The following is a 12,544-nucleotide window of genomic DNA, read 5'->3' on the forward strand; positions in this document are numbered from 1 at the left end:
AAAATAAAATAATGTTATCAATTTAATAATTTGATGATTATTTCAATACTATTATCGCTTTATTGTCACATTATTTATCCATTACAGTATAATTAAACACATAATACATTATTTTAATGACAAAGGATCGTAAACTCGTTTATATGTCATCCACAGCAACAAGTTGAAAAAGCTCCCGAGTGAAAAGTCTCATTCGAAATTTTCTCAACGGGTAAACTATTCATGTTCGAAAATTTAACCTTCTCTTTTTATATTTATTACGTACAACATCACATACATTTATACACGACGATCTCATTAATAATAGTCGAATTATGCGTAATATGTACGAAGGAAGAACCGAATTCGCGTTATCAGTACATATCGTAATCACTAATTTGGGTTTTATATTGTGAAAGTTTATTATTATGTGCAAGGAAATTATATCCAGACTTCGTAAGCCGTTCTATCGTAGCAAGACGATGATCGATTCGAGAAAGGAGTATAGGTTTAGAGTACAGAAGTTTAAAGAGATAGTTTTCCTTAAGAACAAAATAAACGCTTGAAAATTTTTTTTTACGCAGAATAATTCTAATAAGATAGAAGGAGACTAAAAGCACGGGCAGTTATAATCATCGAGCTTATACACTTATTGTCTTATGAACGACGAACGGTTCTAATCATTTGAACAATTTTAGCTTATAGTATTCTTAAGTATCGAAAAGAAAATTATTGTCATTATTTATTGTCAGTAAACGCATATTTCTCACGACGAAGGTTACATTTCTTTCATAATTAATGAGATGATATAACAAGGACGACCGATAGTTTGTTCCTCTAATCTAATTCGTTTTAGAAAAAATAAATCGTCTACTGTAGAATCGTAATTGCAGAAGTGGAATTTCGAAGCTTTCATAATTTCAATGAACGGATACCGTACATAGATAAAGAAGCACGAAATCTTAGGTTTACAAAATATTTACATCGACGGAGGGTATTCTTCTATTTTTCTTGTCGTTTTTTCGATACTTCGTACATTGTGTATGATCCCGTCATGATGTTTATACGACGATAATTTAATCATAGATGATAATGAGCCAGTAATTATAAATCTTGCATTTAACGATGGGTCTGTCGATTCAGTCCTTTACAAGCTTTCAATTTCATCTATATCGCTGTTATTTAAAATAATCGTTTCTATATCATATTATTTTCTTTTGTAATAATTTAAAGATCAAAATAGAAAGCAGTTTTTCAAAGCTAAATATCTTCAAAGTATCAGTATTTTACAAGTGCAACGTTAAGAATCATTGTTTATACCCATCGCTACTTGCATAATTCAGACTATTTAAACAGTCGGTAATGAAGAGAATTATCGTCTGTGGGAAATAGAACGGTATCTTCGAAAGCCATGGTGACAATTTCCACATAAAGACTGGAGAAAGCGTATTCTGGGAGAGCCAGAACTAAGGATGGGCCTTAACGACCAAGTCGTCGAGTAGGAGGAGTAGTTGGACGTGGGCCCATCTGCGGAATTCTCCCTGAAATTGATCGACGTGTTGTTACACCAGAAACGATTCCTACTTTATCGATACTCACACATACACATATATCTTATATCTAATCAGTCATAATTTTTATGATTTACACAGCTTTTATTTTTTGAACTAATCAATGCTAAACACCTATCAGATAGTATAAAATCCAACGACGATTCGTAATATTTTTTTCTCATATAATATAATAAAGATTTAGAATAAAAAAGATGATGTATGTTCAAAGGAGATAATCAATTAATTATTACCAATCATCGTTTTAATTTATAGCAACATATAAACTATAATTATTAATCTATACTATTGGGTTACTAATAAAATTAATGCTCGTGCAATTAGAGTCTAAATAAGTATATATATATATATTTTTATTAATAAAAATCTATATACATATATATAGATTTTTAGCCAGGAACTATTGTGACTCGATCGTGACAGCTTTTTTCTTCTAACAAAAGAAATATAGGAATAGGGTTAATACAATGAAAAGAAAAAAAAACATAAGCACTTGGTGAGAGCTTTTCACAAGAATAGGACAAAAGACCATAGCATCTTGTTGGTTCTGTTCGAGACATTTTATCAAGAAGCCTGGATCGAATGAATACCTTTTGATAATAGAGATAATTATTTTCACCTCACATTTAGACTCCGCGAACACTTCAGATTTTAGCTGCCTTCAACATTCAACATCAATTATATCACTGGTATCCAAGAAAACCCTTGTGAAACAATGCAAAATAATTCTTCACTATTCATACCTTCCAATTAATCCCATAACAAAGTACCAAGACAGTTCTTTCTCTGGATAGGCATTCAAAACAATCGCGACACTTATCCATAAAAAATAAAAATAAAACAAAAAAGTACACGTCAAATATTTAGTAATAAGTATAATTATAAAAACATTGAAGATGGTATACGTATAAAAAAGAAGGGAAAAAATGTACTAAATAAGTAAATACAGACATTGATCCTCTATAAATAGTCTTCTAACATAGAGCTACCATCTAGTGATTAGATTCTAGTCAATCTAACATCGAGAAACGACACCGAATGATATACATGTAAATGTTAACATCAATATACCATGACGAATCTGAGAAGATGACACAATTGAAGAGCGTAAAGACGATTGAAAGATTATGAAAAGATAGGAAAAAGAAAAAGAAAGAAAGAAAAAAGAAAGAAAGAAAGAGAGAGAGAGAGAGAGAGAGAGAGAGAGAGAAAGAGATAGACAATTTCTAGGCGGTGAATTTTCGTAAACGATACTCGTGAGATTAGAAATAATACTGATGTTGTTACTGTTGTTCTTATTGTCAATTTCTGTTTCTAACGAGAACGAGATATTGTTTAAACAATTATTTGATATCATTGCAACAATGGTCTACTGATTGCAGGTACGGACAACGTGACGACATCACATCAAAGTAAGAGAAGATTTTGCGGAGAACACGAAGAGAATGAGGCGCACGGGCGAGAGCCTAATGGTCTGACCTGTCGATCAGATACCGGGGTGATCGCGAGAATCGTGCCGCCCTGAGCGATGGTAGCAAACCTTGCCGCGCCAGAGACCCGATATGTCTCTTACTTGGTTGAAACGTCTCGACATATCCCACGGGAAACGAGGTGTCCACCGGTAACTCCAACGCAGCCGACTCCGTTCCTGAGAGTCAGAATCTTGTTTCTTTTTTTCTTAAAATTTTGCTTCCAACAAGGAAGCGAAAGGAACTGTAGATACAATAATTTGAAGATCCAATGTGTCGGAATAGTCGATTTGATTTTTTATTTTTCAAAAATGGCCGAGCCTTCAATCGTTTTAATTGATTATCGACAATGGGGCACGTTGGATCACTCAAAAACTTAAAACGATGACATAGAGACGATCAATCTGTCTATACATTAAATTAATCTATATTAAAGTATGTACCTGAAAGAATCATTGATATTTCTAAATACATTGATATTAAAAATTTCTAAAATCGTCCTTACCCATGAATCTCTTCTCTGTGTTTGGATACTGTCCAGTAAGAGCCTCGATCATTTCCTCGTAATCAAGAACATTCGCATTCTGCATGACGGGCAAAGGATACTCGTTCGAGAAATCTATCTGCCTCTTCGTCCTCCTATCGTCCGAATCTCGCATCAGATAGTCCAATCGATCATCACCGAACAAGCTAGAGGTTCCATCGTCGTGTCTCTCGCGGGCCAGCTGATAAAGTTCGAAGGGCTTGTCCTTCAAGGATCGTCCCTGACGGTTCATAGTACGAAGGATCATACCGTAGGGTGGAATAGCATAAGCTCGTTTCATGGAATCGGGCCAGGCTGAATTTCTAGCCAAGGAGGCTACGCTTCTTTTATCTTCATTGTACAAAGAACGAAGAGGAAATCCAGATGATCGAACCACAGAATCCAGGAATCTTCTCTCGATCGGTGACATTTCCTCAGGCAAGTATTCCTTTTTACCTGACTGTGGTAGCATGTATGTCCTAGCTAAGGCAGCAATATTCCTTTTCCCTGCCAAAGGCAAAGCTCGATCCCTTGCGAGAGAACCGATATTCCTCTTTCCACTTGGTAATGTATGATCACGTGCCAAAGAAGCAATGTTTCTTCTACCAGCTGTTGGTGGTAAAGCAAAGTCTCGAGCCAATGAGCCAACATTTCTTTTTCCATGAGGATAATCACGTATCAAAGATTCTATATCCAATTCTCCATTGCTAAGTGTATACTGGCGGAGAATCTCTGGAATATTTCGTGCAGAGTTTTCATTTATTAAACCTTTCAATAACGCTTCCAACCTCTCGTCGGTCCAAGAGCTGTACCTGTTAAATTAATAAATGAAATCAATTCCTCGAATTCGTTTTACGTAGGTACGTATGTTTAAATAGAACGAAAAAAGAAAGAGATCTTTCACCTATCACGTTCCTGAATAGAAGCTGGTAGGTCGCCATTCTTGGCCAAAGTCGCGAGACTTCGTTTTCCTGTTTCGGTTAATCGCTCGTCTTCCTCGACGTCCTCGAACGAACGACCGAACGGATATTCCGGTAATTTGGACGATTTACCAATCGACGTCAAATGAGCTCGCATCGCTGGATCCCTAAAGAGTTCCAAGTAGAGGCTAACCGGTATACAAATCTCTGCGTCATCGTTTTCCTCGATACTGAGTGCTTTCAAATGAGCCATGTCGTTACGATTCTTTGCATCGTGAATGATCCGAGCCGTTCGCGAATAAGCTGCTAAATTTGAACTTGCTTCCGGAAGACGCAGAAGTGCGATGAAGTCCTTTTTCGGTATGCATTGATTGTTGATCTCTTCCTCTTGACATACAATCTGTAATAGTAAATCACTTTATATACTCGAGTGATGCTTCGACAAAGAAACTATCTATTTATTTTTAATAGGAAATCATTATATGAGAAAATAATAAAAAAAGTATGTAGATATAGCGCTTTATTCTATATTTAAAAATAGGATGTCTAACGAGATTTGATTATCTGTATTATCAAACCTCGTGTTATTAACTGATAAAATCAATTTTAAAATCTCTCATCGTTCAACGGAAGATTTTATCCGTTGAAATGTGTACATACATATATTTCTCTATCATACAAAGCTCTCTCATATAAGCGGAATCACGTATATTGGAAGAGTGAAGACACTACAGTACTCCTTTCATACCAATCATACAATACAAGATATCGATCCTGTCAAACTTCATATTACACTAGTCTTCATATATATATATGCATCGATCGCAAATTGGAAAGAAAGAAACAAAATACATCCCCAATTTCATACATGAACCTTGAAGTCTCACCTGTGAAATTTAAATAAATACGTGAAAGAAATGTATTTCTAAAAAGTTTAAATGGAATTTGATTTCTGTTATATTAAAGGAAAAAAAGTAACGAAAGATTTTAATATTTATATCCTGATATTTCACGACGTTCCTCAAAATATTATGCAGTAATTAATTCATATATATCTCTATTCGTCAAAAGGATCGGCCGACAGCTGCAACGTTATTAAATGACCGTCACAGTGTCAGACATAAATTTCGTCGTTTCAACGTTTCGCATTGGTCATACATATTAATGTAATCTCTAAATCGTAAACATGATTTCGATATCTACCATACGTTTCTATCTTCTAAAGTTTCTCTTTGCAAGACTTCTATTCCCAAATCTCTTTCAGTTCATTATCGTCAATCAATCGGATTAGTTAATAAAATTGATTCTCCTTCTATTAATATCTTTTAAAATGCTAAACTGCACCTTTTCGATTCTGTATAAATTAATTACTTTCAATGATTAATTTCAATTGAAAATACAATACGTTCACATATATGTGATGATGAAGTTATTATTGGCATTTTCAATATTAAAAAAAGAAAAGTGTTGTTTGTTTAGATATAAAATACGAAAATAAAAAAAATACTTGCAGTATCTTATTTATATCAATATAAAATATTACAAGTTATCAAAAAAAAAAAAAATGCTACAGTGTTATTTATTTTCCACTAAAAATATTAATAATTATATATTAATAATTATTTATTTAAATATAAGATACCGAACATTTTTTCAATAGAAATTACAATAATGTCTGTTATTTATTTATATATAAAATATTAAACATTCTCTATAAAAAATATTAGTGTTATTTAAATATAAACTATTAAAAATTCCGATATTATTATTCCAATTCAATATTATAATGATCCTAGAGATAATCTCAAGTTAATGAAGTCATGTTATATACCATTTATATTCACCTATATACACACACACACAGAAACGTCGATAAGTGTCGTGGTTGCTTACTATCTTGTCTCATTAAAACTCGCTGTTAATCGTCCTTGTCGCACAAGATTAAATGAAATTCCTCAAGTTGTACTTTCAACTAACTCTTGAACTCGACTTATGTTGGAATGCTGAACATTCCTGGAAGTATCGGATGCAATTAACTTATATAAATAATACAAAACACCAGTCAAATATTGAAATCTTTTCTCTTCCTAAATATCGTGATAAATAAATTATTTTTACAATTAACTGGTAATAATTTAAATAAACAATCCGGTAATCCAATTTAAATGAGTTAAGCGGTATAATCTCAAATAAATCTTACTTTTATTATACTCAATGTAATATCGTTCTCTTTAATATTGAACTTAGAAGGTCGAGAAGAAAGAGAGAGAGAGCGAGAGAGAGATTTAAGCAAAAAAAAGTGAAAGAAAAGAAAAAGAGAGTAGATTACAAATAAAAGCTGGACCTTCGAGCTGTGAAATCTCCTACGGGAGGGAAGAGCGACATCGAAATAGCAATAAAGGTAACCAATCGTCGAATTTTCTTCGACTTATTTCCTTCCAAGGGAACATTCTTTCAAAGGCAGCTGACAGGTTTATCAGATTTATCGCTACGATAAAAAGACGAGCTTTACGTAATTTTATTGTAAGAACGACGAAGCTTTTTGAATTTTCCTTTCTACGAATGAACTTTCGATATTTAACCTTCCCCTACCATAACGATCGTCGAACAAGCAAACTATTTTCATGATAAACAAAAAAATTTCAAACCTATCGAATCGAGAACATCGATCGGTCGATCGTAGATCGTCGATCGATTCTCCGCTTTAAATTCGATTTAGAAACGGTTTAATTTTCTATCGTAAATTTCTAACTAACCGAAACTAACCGTTCGAATAACCGCGATAGTAATTCGCTTTCTGCGTAGCATAGCCGGCTTTCATAAATCATCTGCAGTTCATAGAAAAAAAAGGACCGTCGTAGAAAAGCGGTAGTACCGATATATCGACGTGTGTAATACGAAGCACGAATTGGCTTAAAAGAAATCGGATATCAGCTCGTAGCGATGATAATGCCTCGTCCTCGTTCCAAAAGAAAAGCTTTAAATTTTCGAGAAAATAGAAAAAAAGGAAAAATAAAGAAAGAGAAAGAGATGAAAAGTGGATACTTATATCGGGATCTATTGAAGAATGGAAAATTCTTCTCTAGCAAAATTCTTCAAAAGAAAGGGACGATATTGTTTCGTCATATTCTTCTGCAACTATAAATACATATATAAATATATGAGTATAGAAAACACATAAATATCTTTGACATCTAACTTAGCATTGAATTCTTTCAATTGTTATCTTTTAGCGGACGATTTGTTCGAATCATTCAAAAGATTAATCTCGGAAGTTAAAGAAGCTATCATTTCTAAAAAATAATCGTTATACGTATAAATTATTATATCCTCTCGTCACGTTCATCGAGCAAAGTCGTAACGCCCACCACATGATAGGCTTTTCGCACGAACGACCATCGATAATCCGATAAGAAAAAAAAGGAGCTTGATCAGGAAAAAAGAGATAGAGAGAGAGAGAGAGAGAGAGAGAGAGAGGACTAAGTCACTTTATAATGGCGTACCGTTGATATATCGATACGAGACCAAGCCAATCCTTCGAACGACGTTTGGACGTCCTGAAAAGGATGATCCTGCACCATTAACATCGTTTACTTTTCATCGAGTCAACCAATACCGATAATAATATTCACAGAAAAATGTTCTCGCACGAGGGATAAAGAAATATATACATACGTACAAATACATAGATAAGTAAATAGAAGAGCGATGGAATATATAATTCTCAAAATATTAAAAAAACTAAAACAAAAAAAAAATTTTCTTAACGTTGACCAGAATTAATGAATTTATAGTAAACCAAGTTCGAGAGATTTCTGCATCGTTATTTCAAGCTTAACTTTTTGCAAAATACTCCTATAGTTAAATCAATCCTTTGTTAAGGATATTCATTGTTAAATCTCCACTAATTAGAAGCAGCTGTACATGTGGTATATTTATAGAATAAAGATCAACAACATTAAAGGACTCAATACAAATTCTGATGCTTATCATCCCTATCTTGTTCTCGTAAATATAATCACAAGGTTCTTTTGGTTATCTCTGAGAATTAATTCTAATCGATATTGAGAAACATACTAACATACCTATAGACAGGCACACAAAGGAAGAAAGTTAAAATAAAAAATATGGAAATTTTGAAAAACATAAATAGCAAAATTTATAGAACCAACTGTAAAAAGATATAAAAAAAAAAAGAAAGAAAGAAAGAAGGCACGTCAAAGTTTCATCGACGGAAACACTACTGATCATACTCTTCACCGCTGTAAATGACAACAATAAATCATAGCGCGCAAACCATTCTATAGACAGCAACATATCAGACGACATCGTGCGTCGTTCCTGTGAACATGATTAATGTGTTTTGTTCGCACGTAAAGTTTTGCGAATTGATTTGCGATATTAAAATTACGTGTATCGTAAACATTATTAAAATGACGTTTAAAAGTACGTAAACATTACATTTATCGTAACAAAAATAGAAATATTTTGAGCGTTAATTATCGCTTTTATATGTAAATCTAAAACGAAGATAAAAGAAAATTACACATATTAATTATCCCACCAAGAAATTTCAAAGAGAGAGAGAGAGAAAGAGAGAGAGAGAGAGCTGCAATACTTGATTCCACCCTATATAGTATTCCCGCTCAATTACACGTACATACCTACCTACTTGAAAAGCGAAACAGGATCTTCTTAGAAGATTCGTTACTCTCCCCTTTGCCTTTCGCTTCGCCTAAGATCTCGTTTAAACGTCAGATTTTATACCTCGAATGTTCCTTTACCAATCCGATTGGCGTGAAAGTCTTCAAGCTTCTTAAGAACGAACGATCTTTGACGGAACTCGTAATTAACTTTCTTTGACGGTTAAAGCAAAAAAAACTAAAAAAAAGTGTAATGAACAATCCTTTTCAATAAAGAACTAAATATAACATTAAATATATACTCGGTTTTCCGTATTCTCGATATTCTTTCTTTTCTACGATTATGTCGAAGAACCGTCCTAGTTTACGAAGAAGTTCTTCAATATTCTAGTAGGAATTCATCTAGGAAGAAACTTCAAGAAAGGGTAACAGACAATTGTCCTTTGGTGCTTACAACCTCTATTGCATTTACCTAACATGGTCTTCATATATTGTACACATACGTATAAAATACATTCACGAGTATCTATACCTATGTCTATCCTTTTCGATCTTTGCATAAGTATATATGCGTATGTATATATTCCTTTTATTTTCTTCATTTAAGAGAACACCAATGACTTCTTCTCAAATACCCATATTTGTGCTTCCCATTATACGACTATTTCTCCGTATACGTTTCAATTTTGATAATGAAATTTTTAATAATGAAATCTTTGGAATTTGTATATAAAGTTCTTTCTTCGTTTTTCTTTTCCTTTTTTACAATTACCATGATGTATGTGTTAAAAAAGAAAAAAAACCTGCATAGTATGCAATAAAATGAAATTATCTGTATCGACAACTGGTCGAGAACAGAAACCGAAAACTATGTGAAATTTTAGAATTCATTATAACGTATGATAAATTCATTGTAATACGATGAATAATATAATCTGCGAATGATCGGGAATTCTCCAGTTAAAAGTATTTCGAAACGCAATATTTAGTATAATGAAGTATAATCGAAATTTGATAATAAATAGTCAACGAAAAAGAGAGAGAGAAAAAGAGAAAGAACAAATGGAATTTCTCAAATCTGTTATAGGAACTCAACGATTAGTTTATCACCGAAATCCAAGTCGAAATTAAGATTCTATTTTTAGAAAGAAAGAAAAAGGAAAAAGAAGAGAAGAAGTTAATTGCTATCTATTCATTCGTTTAACGCTCACAGCAATCGCGTTGGTGGACGCATTTACTAGTAATAATTCAAGAGAACATTCGCACGAAATCTCGTGGCCCACGAGTTCGTAGAAAGAAGCATAAAATTTGTCGAACGGTATTGAACGCACGTGCCAAAAAAGAGATATAAATTAGGATTAAAGTTTCTCGACGATTGTATCTTACCTAACTAATAGGAATTATAGAACATTAAAAATATGTAATAATTATAAAGGTTTTCCCTTTTCATTCTTTTCTAAGATTAGTAATAAAAAAAATTTTGTATAGAAAAAGAAAATAATAGAGTATTTTTTCTAAGTTTCTCTCACTTTTTTTAGTCTGAATTTCCGATGATACTAAACTAACACAAATAACCATACATATCAATTTTTCATGAAGAAAAGAATAAGAGTTTTACGATCGAGAGAAGATATTTCGCAGAGAGACAATCTTGCCTAGAGAATAAGTACATAGGTCTTAAAAGTCAAGAAAAGAAACGATAGAAAAGTTTGCGAGAAGACTTAAAAGGAAAAGTTCTTCGTGTCAAGAAACTATTAGAAAGGAAAATGAAAAAGAGAGAGAAAAAGATATATATACAGTAGTATTTATACATTAAATTGACATTGTTAAATTAAAAAAAATTTGTAAGGACGAAATGAAAACAAAGAGATAAAAAACATGAAGAAGATCGTCTATTTCCTAAAGATATAACAACGATTAATTAACGTATTCATTCATAATTTTATTTAAGATTATATTCATATTTATCTGGTTATCAAACCAAAAGCGTAACTTATGTCACAAGCCAGACAAATGTACACCGCAGTTCGCACAAAGAATCTAGGTCAATGAGCTTAACAGTGATTTTCACGATACTTTAATATTTTACTTATGCTACTTTACTTTTATTTTATGCTAAAATCTATTGAAAATAAAGCTTCAAACAATTCGTTAGAAGAAAAGAACGTTATCTAAGATCACTTTTGTTATAACCGTGTATTAGTTCACTGATAATCACAAAGGTAGGAAAAAAAATGAAACGTGTTGAAATGAGGAACCAAATAAATCGAATTTCACTGTAACATTTGCTTTCTCATAAATGATAATAGTAATCACGAGTAATCCCATTAATCGATTCAATCTCCTACAACACAATCCTAAAGTCGTCCAAATCATTAGAATCTTGCAATCAATGAAAATCGTACGAATAATGAACTTAACACTTCTTACGTACCATTAATTCGAATCAATGTAACATCGAAAATTCCTCAATAGTTTATCATATGCTATTCGATGATTACACCCGGTTAAACAAACCAATTGTATGAAATTAAAGTTCACCGTAATAGAGAAAAAAGAAAGTTAAAGAAATCACTCAAAAATCGTTAGAATGGTCGAAACAATTTTTGGATGAGTCAATACGAACGTATATTGAATTTTTATTAAACTTTTACGCACATAATTAAAAAACAAAAAAGAAAAAAAAAAGAAAAAGTTTAACTCAAAGAATACAACAACAAAAAAATAACAAAATGAATGATATAATAAATAATTTGAGATTTGGAAAAACTCACCGTTGGAAGAAAAATCGCGTTGACTATGGCGATATAAAGAAGTTTTACGAAGTAGCTTCCAGTGAAGCCCATTTCCGTGAAGATACCACGCGTCCTTTCTACACGGATCTCCAAAAGTGAGTACCGCTTCGACTACGTTGCCTCCTTATATAGGTTGGATATTGGCCGCGCAGGCGTTTCGACCCCCCATAGAAATGGGGGGTCGAAACCCCTCCTACATACCCAATGGTGGTTGATATTTACGCACACCTGCATCAAATGATGTAACCGGCACGCAATACGCATATATTTCATGCGCTTCTAGCCTTCTGTTTTTCGAGCCAACCCCTGGGAGAGAAATAGATAGAGAAAGAGAGAAAGAGAGAAAAATAGATGAAAGGAGAAAAAGAAAGAGAAAGGGAATAAAGGCAGTTTAAAAATCACGGCCGAAGCTAATATGCGGAGATTATTGCGTGTTGACGGGAAAAAAATAAAGAGAAAAAGAGATAGAAAAAGTACCAAAATCGTATCTCCAACCTTCTATTTTACAACCGTATTTCATTGGATACACTCGCGCAATCTTTATCTCGTAGATCTATTTTTTTTTTCATTCGAAACTTAATTATTTGCTAGTAGCAAAGTCTGAAAAACTTCTACATATTGTATCTCTTAATTAAAATTAAAAT

At 32.8% G+C, this 12,544-nt stretch overlaps 1 protein-coding gene across 3 annotated transcripts; it reads right to left on the reverse strand.

Annotated features, from left to right (window-relative positions):
- Nucleotides 1-37: 37 nt before the first annotated feature.
- Nucleotides 38-12,046, reverse strand: LOC124426428 (neuropeptide-like 1). 3 transcript variants are annotated; one of them, XM_046968093.1, is made up of 5 exons: nt 11,880-12,046; nt 4,447-4,862; nt 3,525-4,354; nt 3,124-3,198; nt 38-1,520 (listed from the first exon to the last, which is right to left on the reverse strand). In XM_046968093.1, the coding sequence occupies exons 1-5, from the start codon at nt 11,949-11,951 to the stop codon at nt 1,459-1,461; spliced, it is 1,455 nt and encodes a 484-aa protein (XP_046824049.1). In that variant the 5' UTR covers nt 11,952-12,046; the 3' UTR covers nt 38-1,458. The 3 variants fall into 3 exon arrangements, with proteins under 3 accessions (XP_046824049.1, XP_046824048.1, XP_046824050.1); XM_046968092.1 differs by having other exon boundaries at nt 3,030-3,198; nt 11,880-12,040; XM_046968094.1 differs by lacking the exon at nt 3,124-3,198 and having other exon boundaries at nt 11,880-12,039.
- Nucleotides 12,047-12,544: the final 498 nt, after the last annotated feature.

Source organism: Vespa crabro, chromosome 9 (assembly GCF_910589235.1).
Source record: "Vespa crabro chromosome 9, iyVesCrab1.2, whole genome shotgun sequence".
In the NCBI taxonomy this organism is placed as follows: Eukaryota; Metazoa; Arthropoda; class Insecta; order Hymenoptera; family Vespidae; genus Vespa; species Vespa crabro.